Consider the following 26,154-nt stretch of genomic DNA (forward strand, 5'->3'; position numbering starts at 1 on the left):
TATATCTGTCACTGTACCGTCACTTTTGGGACGGATTAACACCTCCTCCAAAGTTGTAATAACCCCCAAAGTGTCTTTATTGCTGCTTTGTGTTGACGAGATAAGACGTGTTTCATGTTCATTGAGTCACCCATGCAGCATGAGCCATGCCACATGAGATGTTTTTGAGTCATTTGATGGCTGTTGTGTTTACTGTATGCTAAACAGCACATTTTCCAAGCTCTCTTGCGATTAATATGGTGACCGCCATCAAACAATTATCCAACTGAGTAGAATGGTCTGGCAGGCGGCCCACCATCACCAGACCACGATCTCGGGATTGTTCTGATGAAGACCTTGGCACCTCTCCTAAGTCTCAAACTTGACACTCCAGGATACACCATATCCTAAAGTTCAGGACAGTCGTAAAACTTGGCTCTCATGAACCATCTCGGTGTTCTTCCTAGGAATGTTTACCGTGCCAGCACAAATAGAGCCATCTGGTGTGAAAGCTGCATTGCTTACAAATAACTTTAAAACATAAATAACTAAATAAATAAATAAATAAATAAACACACTTCCACTATCCTGTCATACATAAGAAGCAATCTGCAATCTCCACACACTTAAGTGCCAAACCATCGTGCAGCGTGACACTTCCTCGCCAGTGCCAACATGAAATTGTCAAATGCAAAGAGTAGTTTGGCACCAAATTAATTGCTGTATTTCATTTTTACTGCTGCATTGCGACACCAAAAGCAGCGCTATATGAATATATACGTATGGGGCTTTCCTAGCTCCACATGAACCCTAAGCAGCAGAGGAGGTTGTTCTCCACACTGGCGCGTCTATGAAAGTTGTTTATTTTCAGTTATGGGCACCGAGACTGCTGCTTTACATATGTCCATAACTGAAAAAACAGTGGTAAAGCAGGTGCGAGGGCATCTTGTTTGAGCTGAGGAGGAGTTCGGAGAAACAACTAGGGGAGCAGTGTGAAAGCAGGGACCCTGGCTTGTTATTCCCCATTGCACCTGCAGGCCTGCACTGCATATAAAGATAAAGATTGGCATCAGATTCTGCTGTTCCAAAAACCCTGTAGCACAGAAGCAGCACTGGGCCCTATTCATTGCAGCATAAAGTGCACTAGAATTGAGGGCTTATGTATTTTACTAGTTTCTGGTTGTATCACAGTAATGCATTGTAACAAAAACAAAGTCATGTAGAAGGTACAACAAAATGCAAATAAAGTCAAAATAAGGCATTCTTACATTTCCTGTTGCGATTGTCACGTGTCAAATATAATATTGCTAAGTGATAGGAAAGCAGCTATTGGTATGCTTCAAAGGATAGCGGGCGACTGTTTACTAAAATGTCTACTACAAATTATTTACCCCACTAACGAAACCAATCAACAATCTCACCTCTCACCGACCCACCTCACCAGCTGTCTAACACCCCCACCGTCTGCAAGGGCATTTATCCCCACAATCCTCCTGCACCTGGTACATATTCAGTTATAGGCTTGCCCAATATCACACCATGAAAACAGGAATCGTGCCAGCTTCTTAATGCTAACCAGAGCCTATGTAAATAAGTTCCATTTATATTTATTGTACGTCAATGTATCATAGATATTCTCTTTCACATGAATATTCTGAAAGTCTGGCATGGATCCGTCCCTCCGCACCCTAGGTTTCTCACCCCTGAGTTATTTTGCCTACTTTGCAATGCTTTTGTCCTGGAACTCACACTGATTAACTACACACACAGTCCTTCCCTCAAGAACGGCCTTCTCTTATTTGAAGATCTTCAAAGTCTACATCAATGCTTAATGTGAGATTCAATAAGCACAAGTTGAGATGTCACTTTTGCCAGATTAAAAAGAGTCTTAAATGTTAGAAATCAAAAGTTGTCTCTTGCTTTCACAAGGTACCTGATTTGCGTGAAAAATACCATGCACGGAGACCGCAGAGATGTGTGGAAAAATAGGGTATGCAACAGTTTTTTTCCGACGTGACACAGATGATGCTTAGTTTCTTTCCATGCTGCAAGGGGCTTTGCGTCAATTTCCGGCGCACAGTCATGTTTCCTCGCTGCGATGCAGGGATCTTTTTGACGTCCAGGGATGATGCGTGGAAATACTGGGTGTGCGGGATGAAGTCACAGGTGTTGCGTCGATCCAGTACGGCAATGGGTCGAATTTTCTGTCGCACAGCAGGCACTGCATCGATTTTTCACTCCCGAAGTCGGGCTACATCATTCTGGTTCAGCTGTGCGTCAATCCAGTAGGGCTGTGTGTTGAATTTCTGGTGGAAGGCAGGCGCTGCGTCGATTCTTCACTCGGAAGTCGGGCTGCATCGTTCTGGTTTGGCTATGCAGTGATTTTCTCGTCACAAGGAGGGCTGTGCATCGTTTCTGGCAGGCTGTGCATCAATGTTCAGTGCACAAGGGGTCCCATGAAGAGATGAAGTCTATTTGGCCCTGAGACTTCAGAAAACAGGAGGTAAGCTCAATCCAAGCCCTTGGAGAGCGCTTCTCAGCAAGGTCAGAGGGCAGCAGGGCATCAGTTGTTCACAGCAAAGCAGTCCAGATGAGTCCTTTGGACAGCCAGGCAGTTCCTCCTGACAGGTTGCAGGTGCAGGTCCAGAAGTTTGTGATATGGTGGGGTCAGGGACCCAGTTTATATACCCAAAAATGCCTTTGAAGTAGGGTAGAATTCAAAGAATGGTTTTGAAGTGCACAATGTCCCCTTTCAGCACAGGTCTGTCTACCAGGCAAGTACTTTTAAATGTCAAGTCGAAGTGGCAGTGAAACTGCACAAACAGGCCTTGCATTGGCAGGCCTGAGACATGGTTAAGGGCCTACTTATGTGGATGGCTCAACCAGGGCTGCAGTCCTACTAGTAGCATTCAATTTACAGGCCCTGGGCACATGTAGTGCTCTTTACTAAGGACTTACAAGTAAATCAAATATGCCAATTGGGCATGAACCAATGTTGCCATGTTTGTAGGGAGAGAGCATATGCACTTTAGCACTGGTTAGCAGTGGTAAGGTGTGCAGAGTCCTAAAACCAGCAGAAACAGTGTCAGAAAAGTGAAGGGAGGCAGGTAAAAAGTTGGGGGAAGACCACCCTAAGGCTGTCAGGTCGAACCAGTGTCCCCCGCAACTGAAAGTGGGGAGAGCTACCCATCCCCTTGGGAGCTCTCATCACTAAGGCAGAAGTATCTGGAGAGGCGATCAGCATTGGCATGGTTAGTCCCCGGGCGATGCTCCACTGTAAAGTCCATCCCCTGTAGGGAAATGGACCACCTCAAGAGTTAAGGATTTTCACCCCTCGTCTGCGTGAGCCATCTGAGGGGCCTGTGGTCTGTCTGAACCCGGAAGTGAGCCGCAAACATGTAGAGTCTCTGCTTCTTCAGTTCCCAGACCACAGCAAATGCTTCTCTTTCTATGGCACTCCACCTCTGTTCCTGTGGTAAAAGACTTCTGTTAAAAAAGACGACTAGTTGGTCTAGGCCCTCCTCATTCACCTCATTCAGAAAGAGTGTCAGAAAAGAGGAGGGAGGCAGGCACAAAGTTGGGGGATGACACCCCTAAGGCTGTCAGGTCTAACAGTGAGGCAGTGGTTGCACATGGAGCACACCACTACACCTTCTATGGGCATGGGACTTATTTTAAAGAATCAGACTTCAATCCAGAACAGGAGAGAGAAAGGCAGAAAAGGTATAAAAGGAGGAAGAATAATACGGAAAACATTGAAAAAGGGAGAAAGCAGCAATGAAACAGAACCTGCAAGACCGAGAAAAAGGAACAGGGAGAGTATGTTGGTGGGTGAAAGAAGCAGGAGGGCAAATTAAGACTAAGCAGCTTTGTTATTTGACAACCTTGACATTTGGCAGCGGGCTTCTGAAAAATATTTGGGCACCCACACTTATTCTATGACAAATTAAACACTGGGCTACATAGCAAACCTCTCTCTACAATACTAGCATTAAAGCTATAGACGCTCCCTGAAATGCTAATTAGGGACTATGGTGCTCCATATTTTTCAATACAATTTTCCTTATTCCCTCCTACTACACACTGTACGATTGCTTGTTTATTATTTTGAAGTTTATTTAGAGTATAACACGTTCATACTTTTCACCATGGCTTCCCCTGCTTTTTTAATGTTATGGACCTGGAAAGGTGGTGTTTTGGGATTCAGGCCTGCAGGGAATAGCTAAAATGTACTCTATCACATGTGCCTTCCCTAAAAAATACTTAGGGCCTCCTTTAGATCTTGGTGATGGTGAAAACTTCGTCACAAATGTGACAGATAACCTGTCTGCCATATTACAACCCCATAATATGCTATAATTTTTAGCATACTTCACTTTTATGGAAGTCAGCCCTAACTGCGCAGGTTGAGTAAATGGCAACAACCACTTGTGAGGAGCAGCAAGACTTTCCTCACAAAAACGGGGACCAAATCCAATGAAAGGAGCAGGGAATAATCTATGTGTGTGTGTGTTAATTCAGCTGAGACAACAGCCATAAACCATATGAAATACAATATGCACAATATAAAAAACAGAAACAACAAATGTAAAAATACCAATAAAAAGAAACCATTTAATTTAAGAACAATAATAAATAAACTTAATCTAAAAAGGAACAGATCTCCAATAGCAGCTATACAGTTAATCAGGTCTAGAACACCTTGATATCAGGGCAGCACGTGAAAAACAAGAGACAGCAAATAATACCTGCACATCTGGTAAAGGTTGCAAGGACACAAGGGCTGGGTTATCTTGGACAAAGTTCAGAGTTTTCAATAGTAGAATAATAAACATTTTCCCGGGAATACTATAATATTTACATAACAGCACGAAATGCAGGGCATCCAATGGAGACCTATTGTCAAAGCCACAGGGACTTGGTGATCCATGATAAGACCAACCACCAGGGGATGCCAAAAGGTGGTGTAACATGTTTAACCTAAACATTGCCAAAAGAAACCTGTCCCGCTCACTAAATACCAGGGTTAGATATGGCTCCATACCTTCAACGGATTTCAACAGTATAAACCCCCGAACCAGTCCAAGTCTTAATCCAGCTAAGCAGTGGTCGGAGGGCAGCAAGATCTCCATTATACCCAAGAGCAGCCTCCTCATGGACTGAAAAGGCTGGGGTGCTGCTAGGGACCTTCAAAATCCATCTAAGTAACCCATTCTCTGCCCCCTTCCCAAATTTTAGTGATGTTTGTATACCCACAGACATCACAACCATATTAAGCCCTTGAGACACATTTGGACTGATAAATCTTGACCAGAGTGTTCAGGGGTTAAGAACCCAACCTCTGAGCAAAACCAACACCAGCATCCGTAGCCCTGATGAGTTCAGCTCTCTGCCCCTCAATCAGGGGATTCCAACTTCTATTTACATCCAACATCACCCCTAAATGAAAAAAACTTAACTTATGCCTGAAAGTTTTAGAGCTGGTAGACCGGGGGCAATTACCATCACATACAACTTTGCAAAATGTACTTCTAGATCCAGGCTTCTCATTAAGGCATCAAACTGATCCGTCAATGACTGCAGGCCCCTTGCGGTACGAGCCATAAGAATGGTATTGTCCGCGTAAAGCAAAACCGGGAGGGGCTTGGTTCCCACCTTTTAGCAATCTGCCTCAACAGAGAAAAGACATTTTTCGAACCCATTAATGTAAAGGATTAACACAAATGGTGCAAGGATGCAACCCTTATGCACTCCCCTGCTAGTGCCAAATTCCTGGGTACATTCTAACCCATTGGAGAATCAAACTGAAGCTGTGGTGTTGGTATGCAAATTGGACAAAAGAATCACAATGTCTGGGTTGGCCCTCATCACAAGAAGCAACTCCCAAAGCTTCCTACGGTTGACCCCATCAAAACACGGCTTGAGGTCCATAAAGGCTAAATGAAGTGAGCCAGGGAGAGCAACAGTCTAGATATTTAAAATAAGCTACAGATTTAAACAATGGTCCATGGTGGATTTACATGGCCTATGCAGCTCCATGAAGATGGCATTTGAATCAAGCCAATTTGGGACCTCGGTTCTAGCATTAGATACAGGGGCCCTTAGCAAAGCAGAAACATTCTGTGTGAGCCTCAAAAACACTGACAGAATGGCCTCCTCTGAGGAACCCAAATCCAAACAAATATCTTTCTTCGACACTCTGCAAAAAGGGTTGTGTTCAATTTTTGGGGCACAATTTGGGACCATTTGAGCCTCCTAACCTGCTCAGTGAGAGCAAGCTCACCCTATGCACCTGCTCTAGGCCTACCCACCCCCTGTGCCCCTGCAATAACTAAGGATAGGGGTTGTGGTCACTGAAAGGACTACAAAGTATTTTAAAATCACAAATGTACAGAAACAAACGAGCGGACATAAAAATGTAGTCTATATTAGACGTTCAGCCCGCCCCTTAAATGTGGGGAATATACAAGGTTTAGCTGAGTTAAACAGTTTCTCCAAAGTAAAGACTAAGTTGTAGGTGCTAAGAATCGAGTTTATCTCCATCCCATCCTTAGTGTGAACCATTTGAAACCCATCATTCAACAGGCACCCATGATTAGGTCTATGATGGTCAAGACGACATAAGCAAAGAAGCCAATTAAAAACACCCACTAATACGAGGTTTTTCCGACCAGAACCATGGTCCACTGTGGAGTCAAGTGCAGAATGCAAGCAGGAGAGGCTGGACACTCCTAACTGCCTGCCGCTTGTGTTATAAAAATTAAACTGTACTAATGGGAGGAAACCAGAAACAGATAACTCCAAAACCTGCAACTGATCTGAGTCCCACCTCAGGTCCTTAACCTGACCAGGCCACTCTACTGATACAAATGTTATCAGCCCCCCTTTGGATCTGCCTGACACTGATAATACTGCTGGGGAAAAATAAGCTTGATAACCTGCCAAATAAAAATGGTTATACTCGTCCCATGTTTCCTGCAAGCAGATCACCTGGCACGCCCTGATGAACTGCACCCAATTATTATCATTAAACTTGGAAGACAGTCCTGTAATGTTCCAAGAAAGAACCCTAAGGTCATCCAAGCTACCAGTAGGAGTGAACAGGGACGGAGTGGTAGAAGTAACAGACACTGTAGGTGACTTAAATTCATGGAGTAAATCAGAGGACTCGAGTGTGCTCAAAGGGGCAAACGTATTAAAAAAGGCAAGTTTGGGGGCATTCCCATGGCCTGTGGTGGTTTGTTTTGTGCAATCAACCCTGTCTGGCCCTGGGTCCTAAAAGACCGACACATAATTTCCCATCTGTAAAAGAAACCAAGGGGAAGTGCCTGAATATTAGTGGGTTTAGAAGTCCTGGATAAGCCCAAGAGAGTATGAACATGTGTTGCAATAGTGGTTTTATTGAAATTAACTATAACACAATAACCCTCCCATCTCTTTATATCAGACCCCAGTTAACTTACTCTCCTGACCATGGTGATGGCGCAAAAGATCTGCATCCCCAAATTCAAATGTACCCTAAAACCATGGGCCACTTTATTTCTCAGCACCTAAAAAGACTCCAACAATGGATTACTTAATGAGGGGACATTCCCCAAACCTAACACATATGGGGAGGCTTCCTGCAGAAAATCAAGCACCACCTCTTGTTCAAAGGGTCGGGCATGGGCCGTTACAGCTGGACGAGTCTCCCCAGTGAATGCTGTGGAACCCAGGTGAACAGAAGACACATCCAACGTGGGCCTAGTAGCTTGGGGAGCTGGGGGTCTGGAGACCATCAATATCACAGGGTAAGAGTTTCATTGGAGGAGCAGAGGCAATGATGCTGGGTGCCTCAGAAGATAGTGAACTCCTGGCAGAAACTCGAGCAGCAGGGAGTTGTAGCTGGTCCAAGAACTAGGACACTTGGGTATTGATAAATGCCAGCCTCGACTTAATTGGGTGGAATTTAGAGACCAAAAGATCCTTAATATCACTCAAATAATTTTCCAAGAAACGGCCTGCAAAACCCAATTGCTGTGGAGGGTGTGAACTTAAATCTGTCTGGACGCCCACATTTGCTGAGATAAACTTCTGATTTGTAGCAGCTGCGCGCTTCCTGAGTTTCCACCTAGGAGTTAAAATGGGACTTATGTGGGTCTTGTCCTCATGTGTGTGACTTTTGATGTTATTTCTACTTGAAGGAGAAGGTGAAACCTCAATGTTACCCTCATGTGCCATTTCCCAAAGAGGAGACCACCTCGTTCCTTAGGAGCACTGTTGGTAAAAATGTTCTTTGTAGTCCCAAAGAGTCTTGAGATTCAAACAAGCGGACCCCTAAACAAAGTGGCACTTAACACGAAGGCTATCAAACGATGCACAGGAGAGATGACCTACAGTACTCCAGAAGAAACAAAATGCAGGGCCCATCACGTCCAAAGTAAGAGAACCCACCAACTCACAACCAAGGGCGGTGGCCCCATCCAGCCTCTTCCTGGCGCTGATTGGTAGAGGACGGGCCTGCCCTGGGCCTAGTCTTTGCCTGGGCCTGGCCCTCACGTGTCCCACACCACTGGAAAGCCAAATGAGCTTTATAAAACTAGCAAGTGAGCAAGATTACTGGGAATGCCTCCAGGAGCCCTCAGAATGCTGGTTGTTGAAGTCCGCGGTCTAAAGAACACCTGCGCCCCAGGATGGGCAAAAGCACTTTATAGCACTAGCCGGTGAGCAAGATTACTGTGGTCGCCTTAGGGAGCCCTCAGAATGCTGGTTGTTAAAGTCCTTGGTCAAAAGTACACCCATGCCACGAGAGGGACAAATGTGCTTTACAGTGCTAGCAGATGAGCAGGATTAATGGGGCCGATTCCAGGAGCCCTCAGAACACTGGCTGTTGAACTCCTCGATCAAAAGAACACCCCTGCCACGAGACAGGCAAATGCACTTTATAGCGCGAGCAGATGAGCAAGATTACTGGGGCAGCCTCCATGAGCCCTCAGAATGCCGATAGTTGAAGTCCTTGGTTAAAAGAACACCTGTGCTGCGGGACAGGGAAATTCACTTTAAAGCACTAGCAGGTGAACAAGATTACTGGGGTCACCTCCAGGAGCCCTCAGAATGCTGGTGTTGAAATCCTTGGTCAAAAGAACACCCGCACTGCGGGACGGGCAAATGCACTTTATAGCTCTAGCAAGTAAACAAGATTACTGGGGCAACCTCCAGGAGCCCTCTGAATGCTGGTTGTTAAAGTCCTTAGTAAAAAGAAAACCCACACTGCCGGATGGGCAAACACGCTTTATAGCGCTAGCAGGTGAGCAAGATTACTGGGGCCCCCTCCAGGAACAATCAGAATGCTGGTTGTTGACATCCTTGGTCACAAGAACACTGCACCGCAGGATGGGCAAATGAGCTTTATAGCGTGAGCAGGTGAGCAAGATTACTCGGGCGTCTCCAGGGGCCCTGAAAATGTTGGTTGTTGAAGTCCTTAGTCAAAAGAACACCTACGCAGCAGGATGGGCAAATGCCCTATATAGTGTTAGAAGGTGAGCAAGATTACTGATGCCGCCTCCAGGAGCCATCTGAATGCTGGTTGTTGAAGTCCTTGGTCTAAAGGACACCAGACTAGGTCTGAGAGTTAAAAGGAAAAGACAACCTGTTTTTGATTTTGTGAATTAAATGTGACACACTGTACTCTGCAGTAAGCTTCCATTATACCATATTAAAAATAAAGCCAAGCTTCTTAGTGCTCAACTTGAAAATGTGTAAATGATGTGAGCAATGGAAATGTACGTATTTAAAGAAGAAACTAAAATGTGGTGGAATGTGAAGCTTTCAGTGTCAAAGGCTTATTTCTTTCTATCTTTGGCTTAAGAAAAGTAAGGCCACTTGCCGGGCAAATACTTTCCAAAATACAAATTATTAGTTACGATTGGTAACTATATTTTGTACCCCAAGAGTTACTTTATATAAGTTGTCAGAACCCTACACTTTGTGCAACAAGTCTCTCTGCAGCCTGGAGAAATTACTTTTCATCTTTCCTCTTCCTGGCCATAAAACAGGTGTGATGGTTTCCCACATATCATGCTTCGCCTGGCTATCAGGGGCTCCTTTCTGAATGGCCACAGTCAAAGGAAGTTTGAACTTCTTCAAAGCATAGCTCTCACAAAGGGCAGCCTCACTCAGGGTCTCAGAACTATGGATGAGGAGGAAACAACATCACTTGTCCTTTTTGAACTTCAATGCTCTCGGAGTCTGGAAGGCTTAAGGCCACGGAGAGGTCAGGGGTTGCAAATTGTAGTGAGTGTGTGTTGCTTTGATCCTAGAAAGACCTGAATAGGTAGGTGTTAGGCGCTAGCCAACATACTGCGGACAGAAGGAGATTGTGAAGGAATTCTGTTCTGATCTGTTTTGGAAAATTTTGCAACCTGCCATCTCTGCTCATTTAATCTCTCTTCATTTTGACAACTGCATACCTCTCTCAAACTGGAGAGCTTCACGGAGCTGTAAAGCCCTGAGAAAGTTACTTGGATGCAATAAATTCTGACGACGTAAAGAAGGACTGACAGTGCGTGAGGCCTGCTTCCCAACGAATCTCTGACTGGATGTTGGAACAAGACTGTCAGTTTTGGCCCTGACAGAAAGTGAGGAAAAGCCTTTTTTCCACTTAAACCTGTGTCCTCTTGACCAGGAAACACTCCATGAAAGATTTTTTTGGAACAACAGAGCACACGTTATAAAACTGTTGTTACAATGTTGTGAGAACATGGTATTTGTTTGTTTTTTATTCTTAACTTTCAAAATATTTGTTTCAAGAGAGCAGAACCGTGTGTATAAGGGATTTTCATTAAAAATCTAGACTGTTGACGCTATTTAATGGGGGAGCGGACATTGCTTTGGCTAGTGTCCAAAAATGAATACACTGCTACCCCCTGGTCACCATTTGTTTATTTAAATGAATACTTCCGAGGAATGCCTTGTGATACAAAACTATCCCAATTAAATTTTTTAATATTTCCTGATTCTTACGTAAGATTTACTCCATGTTTGTGCCATTTTGATACACACATTGTTTTATTGTTAACTAAACTGTCTAGGGAATCTTAACTAGTTATTCATGTATGAATGCTGTTTTGATATTGCGGTTACTATCCTTTTTAAAATGATTCTTAAATTGTTTTTGGTTTTGTGACATCCGATGTATAATACCTTAAACAGAAAACGTAAGATTGACATACATAACTTGTCTAAGTAGTTCCACTCTTTTATGTGTAGAATAGTAAAATATTTTGGGATCGGGCCAAAGATTTAGGTAAAGGAAGCCTCCAACCAGTTCTTTGTGTTGCAATATACCCGGTTCGGATTGGGTAAGAATTATTTTTAATTGATTTATCAGCAAGAGGAAAAGGGGAACCAAGGTGTGATACTGCTGAATGGTTTGAACAGGTTCCCAAATCTATCTGTCATTTTATTGGAAGTGCAGGAGGCTGTCAGGCAAAACCCAGGTGGGAAAGCTCAAGGGACAGATGAGGTCGTTATAGACCTCATCAAATGCAATATTGACGTGTGGGGCTTCTTGCTTGCAAAAACTTTTAATAACTCCTAATGTAATAGGATTCCAAGCTCGTGGGCTCTCTTACCTATGGTGCCCATTTTTTAAAATAAGGAACAGTATGTCACCTAAATGCTATTGGCCTACATGTTTAATCAACAGCTCAGTTAATATGATGTGATAGGGGGTTTTCACTCGCCTAAGAATTTGAGAGAATCAACACAACAATCTGGGACCCTGTCAATACGGGTTCCGACCAGGGCTGGACACAGTGGAATAGTGTCTCAACCTCTATTTAAATATTGGCAAGTATACAATTGTCAGACGCTGCCCTCTGTACCTGGCCTTGTGGATCTCTCAAAAGCCTTCAATTGCGTAATTCTCAAGAAACTTTGGTTGATGCTGCGCAATTTGGGGGTAGAGGAAACACTAGTGAACTTCCTGTACATTCTACATGAAAACCTAGCTACCAAAGTTCACTTTTGCTCATCTGAGAACTCTCAGAGCCTTTTCCATTGGCAAGGGGAGTGCGTCAAGGTTAGAGCCTTGCTCAGTCATTATATCATTTTATATATTTATATATATATATATATATATATATGGTCCTCTTTGGGTAGTGCCACATTCCAAAGCTAGGAAGTTCACAAATCTTAATGTTACTCTACGCAGACAGCAGAGTATTAATGGCACACACACCAAGAGCACTCCACAGTTTGGTGGAGTCCTTTGTGACTTTTATGAGCAAATTAGACTTAGGGCCTGATTTAGAGTTTGACGTGTGGGTTGCTCCATCATAAGCATTGTAGATATCCTGTCCTCTGTATTACGACCTCCATCATGTTTGTGATGCAGTAACTCCCTCCTCCAATCTATAAATCAGGCCTATTGTCACCAATTTTGGAAAATCCCATAGCATGTATGCTGGCCAGGAAGGAGAAATTCTCTCAAATGATCAATCAGCAGTCAATCTCTACATTGTGTTAACAGCTTTCCTTACCTGGGAGTTGCCTTCAACTCCTCAGGTTCCTGGCAGTCACAGATAAGAAATTCTTGCTGAAGCTTAACAATTCAGAAGGAGCAATATTTATTATCCCACAATCAATAGGAAGGGCAACTCTTTCCCCTCTCTTTACCATATACAAATCTCAGTGTGTCCCAGCGGCTTACGGTTATTCCAACGTTATTTCTTTGCAGACAGAGGAAAATCATTTATGCAGACAGCTCCCCTGCCTTCCTCCTAGCATCTCCCACGATGATATTCACTCAGAGCTAAGTCTACAGAATACCTCAGAGCAAGTGAAGCTTGCCCCTTTTTTGCTGTGACTAATGATTTGGGACAATAAGGAGAGTAGTCAGAACAGGGACCCTAAACAGGACTGTGCTGACCTACTGCCTCCTGCCCTCCTGCCTTGGTGAGAAGGACTGGATCTGCATCTCTTTAACCCAGAACCCCAGGGTGACTCCAAGGACTATTTGGCTGGCCTCCTGACTTTCGCCTCAGGGAAAAAAGACTACAGCAAATTTGCACCTACAGCTGGACTCTGCCATCTATGAGTCTCCCTTGTCAAGTGGTGTCACCCCAGGCCTGGACATTTGAAAGTGGGCCTAAGGTGCTCTGCCAGTCTCTGTGGATCCAGAAGAACTGACACATCTTCTCTGCTGAGTGGTTCAAACCTGAGCAGAACTAATGCATCGCTGAACTGTGTGGATTGAAACTCCTGCAAAGACCTGCATCGCATCACAGTCTGCCAAAACACATTTGAACCGCTGATGCCCAACGCCTCTTCAGTGCAGGCCTTCACAACCCCCATTGACGACAGTCTCGATGATGAGGAGATGATGCCAGACTCCTTATCGCAGCCTTGCAGCTCCTCAGAATCAGTGCTTCAGCCCCAACTGCATGACGCATAAACCGACTCTGGACTTTGCATTGTAAGCTCTCGTTGATGGTCGATACAACAGGAACTTGCACCACAGCCTTGCTGCATCTTGGAACCAATGCATTGCTTTGACTGCTTTGACTGCATGATGCACCTTTAACAGGGGATCTCACAATAGTCCGCAACCAAGATTTAAGGTACTGTTGTTCAGCGGGCCTTACTGGGTCATGGTAAATGCCCTATCCACCACTGGGGTCTGGCTGGACTTGTGACTTTGTCCCGGTCTGACACAATCAGGTTTACAAAGTTGGAGTTTAGGACTATTCTGGGATATGGCCGGAACTGTCTGTGGTGGATGGCATTGTCAGAAGGTGTGGCAGGTTGGTGGTGCCAAGAGAATTGTGTGTCAAACTGATGGAACTAATACATGAAGGGCATGGGGGCATGTCTGCCATGAAGAGAAGAACAAGAATGGATTTCTGGTGGCCTGGGATGGATAAAGAAATAGAGAGGTTTATAAGAAATTGTTTTGTGTATGCTTGCAGCGACACGTTTCATGTTACGATTGACACTCCTATTAGGGCTACTGAGTTTCCATCAAGAGCATGGTGACGGGTATATATTGATATTTGTGGTCTGTTTCATGCTAAAGGAATTGAAGGCAAACATGCTCTGGTATTTGTAGACTACAATAAGAAGTGGCATTTTCCAAGGAGACAATTTCTTTGGTGATAATAACAATTTGTGAATCAGTGTTCAGGAGGGAAGGGTACACCGAGTGTTTAGTATCTGTCAATGGACCACAGTTTGTATCAGATGTGTTTTCGAAATTCCTTCAAAGTCATGGAATTAGAATTAGTCATCAGAGGACAGCTGTATATAATCCATGGGAGAATAGTCTTGTGGAACAGTTTAACTGAGTATTAAAGGAATGTGTGCAATTCCCTATGGAATCAGGGTTAGACAGCAAGAGTGAGATTAGAAACATGCTGTTGAGCTTTCACAAAACACCTCACACTACAACCAATGAGACACCGTTTAATTTGTTAAGAGGTACAGAAAGCATGCACCAAAGTTACACCTGCTTGGATGGAGAGGATGGACAAGTTGTGTGTGGATCGGGAAAAAATAAGGAAGCGAGTAGAGGAATACCAGAATAAATATGTGGTAAGGCACAATAAAGGTCTTAAGAAAAATCCTCAAAATATTCAAGAAGGAGATTGGGTGAAAATCTGAAATGAGGGTTATGTGTCTAAGTGGTCGAATCCTCAAAAAGTTGATAAGGTTATAGGTAACAATGTTTGGTTAAATGATGGGAAGAAATGGAATTCAAGAAAGATTACAAAGTGTGGTAAGGTCGGACATGCACATTTGAAGGAAGCTAAATTGGGTAATAATATAAATGGAGTCGAGAAAATCTTCGGACACACATGAATGGTGTAGGTAAGAGAGAGAAATTAAAAACAGTCAGGTTTGCTGATTATGTGCTTTGCTCTCCTGTGACCATATAATGAATAGCCAATATAGTTGATATCTTCATTGTAGGGTCAGACATTGTATATATTAATCTCTTGTATTGTTTAGGTTTATTAAGCCATTATATGTACAAAAAAAAGTTATAGAAAGGGGTGTATGTTGTGTTTTGATTGAGTTATAAATATTACATGTGTGGCATTCTAATGTTGCTAGGATATGTGGGGATTCCATAACGAGATGATGAAGAGATCTGCCAGGGGTTGGCTATCACATGGCCTGCTCTTCAATTTCTTCACCTAAATCAGTCTGAGTATCTTCATAAAAACAAATAAATTCATTGTGCAAATTAGGTGTAAGCCAATTTTACCATGCAGTTTAGCACTGGTTAGCAGTGATAAAGTGCACAAAGTCTTATTGCCAATAAAAATGAATTCAGAAAGAAAAAATAGGAGGAAGGCAAAACGTTTTGGGGAAGATCACCCTAAGTTCCGTCAGGTCTAACAAGTCTTTATGAACTTGAAAGGCAATGCAGTTATGAGTCCATCACTACCCACAGGAAAAGCCCCTGAAAGTAGCTTGTAGAGGGGCCCCATTGTAGCTAGAATGATAGCGAGGGATCATGTATTTTTTTACGCACTGAGGGTGACGCCTCTATGAAGAGGCCTCAAGTGAAAAAGAGGCTTGGAATGGGGCATGGATTCCAATCTTCATTATCACATCATTGCCTCAGATACCCAGAATGAGTGAGAGCACCTTCTTTGTACTCAAATGTTAAAATATTTGTATTACTGTGTGCTGAGAATTAAAACATGGCAGAGGGTTACATTGCCCAATTTTTAAATAGATCCACTACATAAGGTGTAACATTCTGTAAAACAGTTATTACATTCATGCAATTACCGCACACGTGCCTAGAAAGGAGCCACTCTAATAAATATAAAAGTGCATGATACAGCTGTTTCACATATTAGTCCTTACAGTACAATACGGTAATTAATTGTACACAATAATAAAAACACATTTCGAAATGGAAACAGCGACACTCTCTCTCCAATACTGTTGCACTCAGTTGCTGCACCTTAGATCGAATTCAAAGTCCGAAAACACAATTGTGTCCACTTCTGCATGCTGCTTACAGAAAACCTAGTCATTGATATGTAATTTTAAAAGTGATATTTATTACTTTTTTTAAGGAAACTTAAATTTGATCAGTGTCACTACGCTTTCCGTACCTGTAATCAGGTGGGCTTATTTCTCAAGTGGCAGTTCAGTTTTGAAATCCAATGTTTATTTTAACTTTTAACAATGCCTTTATATGTGGTATGAAATATTGTGTGTATTTCATTATATTTTGTACTATTATAAGTGTCTTTGACACTCGAAAAATGTATTTAAAGAAAGACAGAAAGCAGCTTCTTATCAAAGTCTAACGGGCGTAGCCCTGTCTCATGTGAGGCACCACTCTCTGCCCTTTGGTTCTGATGCTAAAGAGTTAACTGAACAGCATTCTTGAATGACTGGTTCATGAACATGTTCATGTTTTCATGAACACTGTCAGTGCAGCAGGTTGACCCCCTTGGCCTCCTCTCCAGTGCAGCAGGTTGACCCCCTTGGCCTCCTCTCCAGGCTCCTGATGGCAGGAGGAGGATGGAGGGGGCTGATAGGGCTGAGGGAGGATCCAGCTACAGTGTTGCTTCAAAATGCTACACTCTGTAGCTGGATGTCTGGATTGTGGAGCACAGTATAGCTGCTAAAATGTGGCTGTCAACGTGCACATCAGTGAATCCCTGAGGTCAATGAAAAGCCACACAAAGCAACAGGGCAGGACCCCCAAGCACTATCCCAGATTCCTGTAGGACTTTGCTTCCAGTACTATCAAGAAGCTGGGGGAGGGTTTGAAATGGGTCTTCCTCTGAAACCTAGCCCTGCTGGTCTGTCTGGCTCCTTGTTAGGAATCGAGACGTGCTGACTCCAGCAGCCAGCACCTGATTCCTGCTAGGCTGCTGCCATGGAGCCTTCGAGTTGCCATCTAAGGAAGCAAGGTAGGTAAAAAAAAAATGTTTCTATGTGTATGTGTGTGTTTGTGAGTGTTTGACACCGACTAAAATTGAGTTAGCGTGTGCTTGAATGTGTCAATGTGAGTGAAAGTGAGTGGGAATCGGAGTTTCAGAGAGGGTATGAATAAGTATGTTAGTGTGAGTAAGTGGGTGAAGTAGTGTGAGTGTGTTATAAGGAGTGAGTCACTGGAGATTTGAGAGGGCATGGAAGGGCAGTACATGTGTAGAAATGGTGAGTGTGTGCATTTGTAACTGAGAGTAAAAATCAGTGAGTACGAATATGTGTGTAACTGTGAGTGGGAGTGAGTATGGGTAAGACAGTGTAAATTACATTGAGGGGGAAAAGAGTGATTGCAAGAGTTAGTGGGTATGAGTGAGAAAGTGTGAATGAGTAGTAGTGTGCTTGTTTGTGTGTTTATAACTGTGAGCCTGCTGTTGGCCATGGGATACTCAAAATAATTTGGGCTTATGACAGCACCCAATGTAACATGCTGCTGCTGGCATATTGGAGGTACAACGAAGGTAATTCCTAATAAGTTGCCAATTCTCAAAGCAAATTTTGAAAAAACAAAATGGGGCGAACTCTAGGAAAGTATTACGCCCCACATTTAAATATGCTGGTAGACTGCTCACCAGTAGGTTAGATGAGCTGGAAATAGCCTCATTTCTGTTGTTGACATGGGGCAAGTAACACTTAAAGGCACCAGCCGGGCCACAGTTCCTTCCATGAATTCACCAATTCTCCCATGTCTCGCTCCCAAGTTGAAACCTTTCTCAAGCCTGCTAGCCTCCTCCATAGCAAGTGAGATCTCTCAGTGTGGCGGGTAGAATGGAGCCTCTCAAAGAGGTTGTCCTATTTGGGTTGACTAAGATCGCTTGCCCGATGATCATGTTCATGTCTTGCACAGGTGATTTTCTGTCTGAGGAAGGACTTGCTACCTACTTGTGCCATGCTACCAAGAATACGCTTGGTATTCCACACAAGAACGTGTTTTCACTTTAATGCACTAGATTATTTTGACTTTGGCAGCACATCCACAGCTTGTATGAAGATTGAGACCTGTCTCTGGTTAAAATTCTGACTAACATATTACATTTAAATATAAATATAACATAGCCACACATAAGAAAGTCCAACATAGAAACTCCTCATTAGTATATTAATGTTTGCTCTTGGTAATACTATTTTTCTTATGAGTCTAGCTTTTTCAAGATGCACTGATGTAATTTGTCTACTCAAATCAAAGTGTTTTTTGAACTTACCATCTGAGACAGCCACATTCACAGTGTTATAAAGACCGCCATGTGTGAGTCCAATCCCACATCTGAAGTATCCTGCGTCTGTAATTTTAAGCTGGCTCATCTCGATGACGAAGTAGTTGTTCTCTGGTGAGTCTCTGATCGAGGCCCGTTCCTTATAGTCCTTGTTTAGAAATCCACTGGATGACACGACTGTGTAGCATTCTCGGTAGTTTGGAGTCACCTTGCACCAGAACTTTCTGTCATACTTGTTGGCTTTGGTGACGGTGGGGTAGTAACACTTAATGGTAATGGAACCATTAACCAAGCCCGTTATTTGCTTTGGTGCAACTATAGGATTGGACTCTGGTCATGTAAACAAAGAGACAAACAGCAAGCTCACTTAATTATATTCTTATATAAAAAAAAAGAAACAAGAAGGATGTTTAAAAATTAAAATGTATGTATCTTGGTTCAGTCTTCCCAACTGGATCATAGTTACACTCCTGTTCCACTATTCACACATAATTAATAATATACATACTATAAGTCAGACCTTAGTGTGAGTAATTAAAAATGTTATTAAGCACTGTAAGATAAATACTTCTGTAGCATACACTTTCTAAAAGTCGCATTTCATTTTCATTTTTATTATGTGGATATGTGTGTTAATGAAGGGGGTGTCATCTAGTTGAGAGTTTATTGTCTTCCAGTTTGTGATTCAGCAATTTCTCTTACAGAAGGCAGAGGGTTTATTTAAAACAGGCATTCTCTATCATAGGTGTTATTTAGGGGCTGGTGGAACTCTTCAGGGTTACATAAAAACTCTGCAAGGTTCTGCGGAGTTCCACCAGTGGGCAGAGAATATGCATGGTGAACTACTTGTGCTGCAATTTAACACCAGTGCTATCAGCAGCACTGAAAAATCAACCCAAACATTAATATGCGGTGTGCAAGAGCGTGCAGCCATTCAAGTTGATTTTACTGCCATTGGAGTAAAAAATCTGCTCATGCGGCAGTGCACCCACTCAAGAAGTGGCCCTCTGACCGTGACCACCCTCATTAGAAAATGGCAATAAGGGGTGGCAAATCTTGCTTATACTAACATTTCGGAAGCCTCTGGAGAAAACAAAATTCCACCACGCGACGATTGGCAGTATTTGGACGGAACTCCCCATTACAAGAGTAACTCGAAATCACCAAGCCCTGCTAATTACACAGGCGGAATGGAACATACTGCACATCCCTAGTAGTAGTGCCTTGTGAAAGAGGTGGTGTATTATGAGATGAGGTTTACCCAAGTGCAGATGGTGCTGAGATTTGTTCTAGTCAAGAAGGTGCTGTCTTGTAGAGTAGATATAGGGGGTTATTCTAACTTTGGAGGAGTGTTAATCTGTCCCAAAAGTGACGGTAAAGTGACGGATATACCACCAGCCGTATTACGAGTTCCATAGGATATAATGGACTCGTAACACGGCTGGTGGTAAATCCGTCACTTTTCCGTCACTTTTGGGACGGATTAACACCTCCTCCAAAGTTAGAATAACCCCCATAGTCCTTTGGAAGGTCTGAAGTCATACAAATGTAAAATTTCATAGTGAGAAGTAGTATGTACTAATAGTAGATGTCCTGTCTAGTACAGGAGATGATGTTTCTTGTAGAGTAGATATAGTCCATTGGAAGGTCTGCAGTCATACAAATGTAAAATTTCATAGTGAGAAGTAGTATGTAGTAATAGTAGATGTCCTGTCTTGTACAGGGGATGATGTTAAGTACAGCCAAAATGGTCCAGTTGTTAAGAGTTTCATTGTGCAGAAGGCATTATTACCAGCGTAGCTGCCAGGTGATTTCATGTCATGTGTTACACGTTCATTCAGATAATCTAATAACACATTACATACTAGGATCTGTAGGGACAAAAGTTTATTTGAAAACAAAACTAAGAGATCTGCAGTTGAAAAAACTAGAGACAGAACTGGCTGGTAGGGTATAATATGACATGGGGAACTTGACAACTATGTTTAGAAGAATGGTCTTCAAGAAGTGGTGTTTCTTTCAAGTACCGGATGTGAAGTTTTATTGAATGTGATTGAAGAGCTGTTTACTAGAGCAAGGATTCTAATGGACATTTTCTGAATAAGAGAGTACAATTTAGTGCAAGGATGTCCAAACAAAATATCAAGTTATAATAAGTGTCCTATCAAAAGAATATCTACAAGCACAATACCATGTAGGTAAGTATTAATGAGAAAGGATACATTTAATTTTCTGTACTCGTGTCTTTGCACTTTGAAAATATATATATCTTCAAGGTATGCAGATGTGAATTTATGAATAGTAAATCAATAGATACCTTTATATACCTTCATGTTACTGTGGTGGTGGATAATCTGGATTCAATAAGATTAATGGACGATATTTTGTAACTCAATATTGTGACTTATACATCCAAGGGAAAAGAGTTGTGAAACAGAGGAAAGAGGCAGTGGTGGTTCCTCCATTAGAATCAGCACTTCTAGCAGCCACCAACGACATACGCACCAAACTAGACTACAGAGACACGGCTGCACTCATCCTCCTCGTCCTCTCTGCCGCATTTGACACCGTCTCCCACTCCACAGTCTGAGCCAGATGCTGCGGCGCCGGCATCCTCAATTAAGCACTGTTAACAATCAGGTCCTTCCTCACTGGAAGAACACAGTGTCAGACTACCGTGGCTCACATCAGAACCCAAAGATACTTGCTGCTGAGTGCCCAAAGGATCATCACTCGTCCCAATGCTTTTTAACAACGACTTGACCCCACTAACCAAGATCATTAAACAACATGGGCTAAACATTGTCTCCTATGCCAATGACTGATCCTCTCCCTGTCCAACGACCCTGTAGAGGCCAAGAGAAATTTCTACAATGGGATGAGATCAGTCACCGCCTGGATGGAAGCCAGCTGCCTCAAACTCAACTTGGACAAAACAGAGATCCTTGTAATCGGCTCCACCCCTTCCACCTGGACTGACCCCTGGTGACCTATCAGACTGGGAAACACCCCCGCTCCCACAGACCATGCACGCAAACTGGGCATCATCCTGGACTACTCGCTATCCATGACCAGCCAAGTCAACGCCGCCTCGTCGTCATGCTTCCACACCCTCTGACTCCTTCGAAAGATCTTCCAATGCTGGTGCCACCTGATCACACACAGAAAGAACATGGGTTGGTCTAAGTAATTATGTCAGCAAAGGGGGCAGGAAGTATGGCAGCAGAGTGGGTGGGCTCCTTTCTCATTAAGAACTTGCCTCCATGATGTAGTTGACTGTTCAAAGCACAGCGAGAATAATTTCATTTTTTTAAATGCCCCACACTAGGGTGGCCTTTCCTTTCCTTTAATGTCTCTCTGAGCATTTCTGCTGCCCGATCGTGAAGTGATTGGGCAGCAGAAATGTCCACTAGACAGCAGGGATTTTGTTTTGGTGTGTTTACTTATAAGGGGAGTGGTCCCTTAGGCAAGGGCCGCTCCCCAAGGGGGGCATTTTAATATTAGGCCTTTTCTGCCCCCTTTCAAAATTATCAAGGGACTGAGAGGAACATTAGGTGGTAGGAAATGTGTGCTGGAGCGGTGATCCCACACAGAAATGTGGGAAAATGTGATTTTCTTTAGCTAAATTTGATGTTTGCTGAGGATTCTGGGTAAGAAAACACTGGGGAATCCATGCAAGTCACACCTCCCTGGACTCCCTCTAATGTCTAGTTTACAGAAATGTTTGGGTTCCAGGTGCCCCCCATTGCAAAAACAGGTAGCTTTGTATTTGATAATTTTGATGTGTCCCCGTAGTGTTTTGGGGCATTTCCTGTCACGGGCACTAGGCCTACCCACACAAGTGAGGTACCATGATTATCAGGAGATGTGGGGAAATACTGGGTGGAAGGAAATTTGTGGCTCCTCTCAGATTTCTGTCACTGAAATGTGAGGAAAAAGTGTTTTTTGTTAAATTTTTAGGTATGCAAAGGATTCTGGGTAACAGAACCTGGTGAGAGCCCCACAAGTCACCCCATCTTGGATTCCTCTAGGTGTCTAGTTTAAAAAAATGCACAGGTTTGGTAGGTTTTCCTAGGTGCCGCCTGAGCTAGAGGCCAAGGTCCACAGCTAGGCACTTTCTTTGGGAAAATGTAATGTGTTGATGTTGTGTTTTGGGACAATTCCTGTCGCGGGCACTAGGCCTACCCATACAAGTGAGGTATCATTTTTATCAAGAGACTCAGGGAAATGTTGGGTAGAAGGAAATGTGTGGCTCCTCTCAGGTTCCAGAACTTTCAGTCACTAAAATATGAGTAAAAAGTGTTTTTTTTTATCAGATTTTGAGGTTTGCAAAGGATTCTGGGTAACAGAACCTGGCGAGAGCCCCACAAGTCACCCCATCCTGAGTTCCCATAGGTGTCTAGTTTTGAAAAATGCACTGTTTTGAAAGCTTTCCTTTGGTGCCGGCTGAGCTAGAGGCCAACATCTACAGCTAAGCACTTTCCAAATAACACATCAGATTTCAATGTAAAAATGTGATGTGTCCATGTTGTGTATCCTGTTGCTGGCATTAGGCCTACCCACGCAAGTGAGGTACCATTTTTACCGGTAGACTTAGGGTAAGACAGAATAGCAGAACAAGTGTTATTGCCTCTTGTCTTTCTCTACATTTTTTCCTTCCAAATGTAAGACAGTGTGTAAAAAAGACATTTATTTGAGAAATGCCCGGTGATGCACATGCTAATATGGGGACTCCGGAATTAGGAGATGTGCAAATAACCACTGCTTCTCAACACCTTATCTTGTGCCCATTTTGGTAATACATAGGTTTCCTTGACACCTATTTTTCAGTCTTTATATTTCACCAAATGAATTGCTCTATAACAAGTATACAATGAAAACCCATTGCAAGGTGCAGCTCCTTTATTGGCTCTGGATACCTAGGGTTCTTTATGAACCTACAATCTCTGTGTACCTCCACAACCAGAAGAGTCCAGCAGATGTAACAGTAAATTGCTTTTGAAAATCTGACATTGTAGGAAAAAGTTACAGAGTAAAACGTGGAAAGAAAAATGGCTGGTTTTTTTCACCTCAATTTCAATCTTTTTTTATTTCAGCTCTCATTTTCTGTAGGAAAACCTTGTAGGATCTACACAAATGACCCCTTCCTGAATTTAGAATGTTGTCTACTTTTAGAAATGTTTAGCTGTCCAGGATCCAGCATTTGTTTCACACCAATTTCTGTCACTAACTGGAAGGTGGCTAAAAGTGAAAAAATAGTGAAAATGGGTATGTCCCAGTAAAATGCCAAAATTGTGTTGAAAAATGTGTTTTGTCGAGTCCCGTCTGCCTGTGCCTGTTCCTGAAAGCTGGGAAGATGGGGATTTTAGCACTGCAAATCCATTTTTGATTCCATTTTCAGGAAAAAATCCACTAGCCTTCTTCTGCAGCCCTTTTTTCCCATTTAAAAAAGAAAAATCTACATTTTTGCTGTATTTTGGCTAATTTCTTGGTGTCCTCCAGGGCAACCCACAAACTCTGGGTATCTCTAGAATCCCTAGGATGTTGGGAAAAAAAGTACGCACATTTAATGTGGGTAGATTATGTGGACCAAAAGTTATAAGGTCCTAAGCGTGAACTGCCCCAAATAGCCCCAAAAAAAGGCCTGGCACCTGAGGGGGAAAAGGTCTGTCAGAGTAGTGGTTAAGAACACAATTATGTCTGGCTCTTCTGTGCCTTTGTTTAATGTGTGCATTCTGTGGTGCCTGGGAACCAGGACCCATGTCTTAGTTGGAAAACAAGAAGTGCTAGCACTCACCAAATTGATGGGCTAGGTCTGGTAGGGGCATGTTTGGGGGCATAGCTTAGTGCCCATGCCCTTCAGCCACATTCAGGTCACGTGTACATGGCATAATTAGTATCTGTTGCAGTTTTGTATAGCCGAACTTGACCCAATGGCATTTAAGCATTATACATGAGAAGCAAAAGTTTATGGGGAGCATGCATTTGGGTGTTCATGGCACAGGGAGAAAAAGGTATTTGTCCAGAATCACAGGATGATGAGCTGACACTGGGATTTCACTTCCCCATGCTTTGAAAATAGATACAAAGTATTTTTTCATGTAGAATATGCGTTTTTCATATACAACGCTTTCATGCACTCATGGCCAACTTGCCCTAAATATAACTGCAAAAAATGGAAAAATTGCACACAATACACATGACTTAAACTTGTTCGAAGGGCATTCAGTGCTTTGGCAGTCCATGGCGAGTACTCCAGTGCTGCAGCCTTACACTCTAACTGGCAACGCGACAGTGCCAATGTCAGGAGCTCTAACCGTCAGGCCACATTTTATTCCTGTCATGCTGCCAGTTAGAGTGCTGTAAACTAGTGTTGCAATACACTCATCAATGACTTTCACAGCGCACGGACACGTTCCATCTGAAAGCGTGGTACTCGCCAGCACCTGCCCTGCACGTACCCATACCAGGAGCCTGACCCCAGCTTCCCTCTAGCTGTACCGGTACTCTGTTAAGATGAGACGTTCCAGTACTCAAGGGGAAAACACTGAGAAGTACCAGTACTCAGTACAGTGAGTACCAGCCCATTTAAAACACTGGTCAGGGCAGAGAAACCTTTCAGGCCTTAGATTTCCAGAGGGATTCTGAGTATGCCCTCAAGTTGCTGCAGTTTGGAGTGTCTACAAAGAACCATCAATTTTACTCTATTGCATTTAGTTGTGGGTGCTGTGTATTTTTGGAGCCTTATAGATAGCAGGAGTACTAGAAATATAAATAGTGATTTTGCCTCAGTAACCCGAAGTGCTGGGTGAGTAAGTAGGGCTTTTTAGTGGGTCAAATATTCACCCCACCAGTTTAATTTGCCTCTGGCCGCCACTGGAATGAGGTGAAGTCCAATGGCATTGATAGCTCTGATCTGATGGATTGAATCATGCTGTTGTGGGAGAACAGTTGAGGTGGAGTATGTGCTCCAGTGGAAATGGCTGCACTTGAGGTAAGTGGCGTGGTCTAGAGAAAGAGATGTTTGCTAGAAGAAAGGGAGTTGTTTTTAAAAGAAGGTATGTTGTACCCACAGAGGTGTGGTCTAGTGGAAATCACATTTCTGGTTTCCTAAAGGTAGGAAAAGTGCTATAGTGGAAGACATCGGCCCTTATTTTGTCATTGGCAGTAAAAAACACCTACTGCCGCGGTGACAGCAGCAAAATACCGTCACCGCTTCCACCATCCATCCCCAGATTATGATCACTGCCGGTGGACACTGCGGTGGACATCTGACAGTAATCAAACTGGCGGACTGTGGTAAGCTGGCACTGCTACCACCAGCACAACCACGCCAGTTGAACACCACCAGCCGTATCATGACCTGTAATACGGCCTGGCGGTGTTCTGCTGGCAGGCACTGCTAGTGGTAGCAGCACCCGTTCCCGTTCCCTGTCGGAAGACCACCTAGAACAAAGTAAGTTGGGCTTCCAACAAGGGAGGAGTGTGGGGGGTGTTCTGTGTCTGTGTGTCTGGTTGTGTACATGAATGTGTGAGTGTGTGTGTGAATGTGTATGTGTGTGTTGTGTTGTGTAATAATGTGTGCGAGCATGTCTGGAAGTATGCGTGTATGTGTGTATGAATGCATGTATGCCAGTGTCAGTGATTGGATGTATGCATGGTGCGTGTCTGCGGATGTGTTTGGGGTGTGCTTATCGGAGGGGGTAGAGGGTGTGGGGGGGAGTGTAAGGATCTGAGGAGGGAGTTTGGATGGAGGGGGGTGTCAGGTGTGTGTTGGGGGGGGAGCCGCCTACTGGTGACAGGGAAGGAATTCCCTGTCACCGGTAGGGTCTACCGCCATGGTTTTCATGGCATTGCTAACATCACGAAAACTATGGTGGTGGGCAGGCTCAAAATGCCACTGGCGGTACTATGCCGGCCGCCGGGCTGGACATTGGCATCCCCGGCTCAGCGGCTGATACTG

The 26,154-nt window shown here is 43.5% G+C and overlaps 1 protein-coding gene across 5 annotated transcripts in view; it reads right to left on the reverse strand.

The window, feature by feature from the left end:
• LOC138299897 (polymeric immunoglobulin receptor-like) overlaps positions 1–26,154 on the reverse strand; it is a 232,668-nt gene that overhangs the window by 88,280 nt on the left and 118,234 nt on the right. For all 5 annotated transcript variants that reach the window (XM_069238599.1, XM_069238598.1, XM_069238600.1 and 2 more), the window contains one exon: positions 18,180–18,521. In XM_069238599.1, coding sequence (XP_069094700.1) covers positions 18,180–18,521 — 342 coding nt within the window. The remainder of the gene's footprint in view (positions 1–18,179; positions 18,522–26,154) is intronic.

This window comes from Pleurodeles waltl, chromosome 6 (assembly GCF_031143425.1).
Source record: "Pleurodeles waltl isolate 20211129_DDA chromosome 6, aPleWal1.hap1.20221129, whole genome shotgun sequence".
Lineage (NCBI taxonomy): Eukaryota > Metazoa > Chordata > Amphibia > Caudata > Salamandridae > Pleurodeles > Pleurodeles waltl.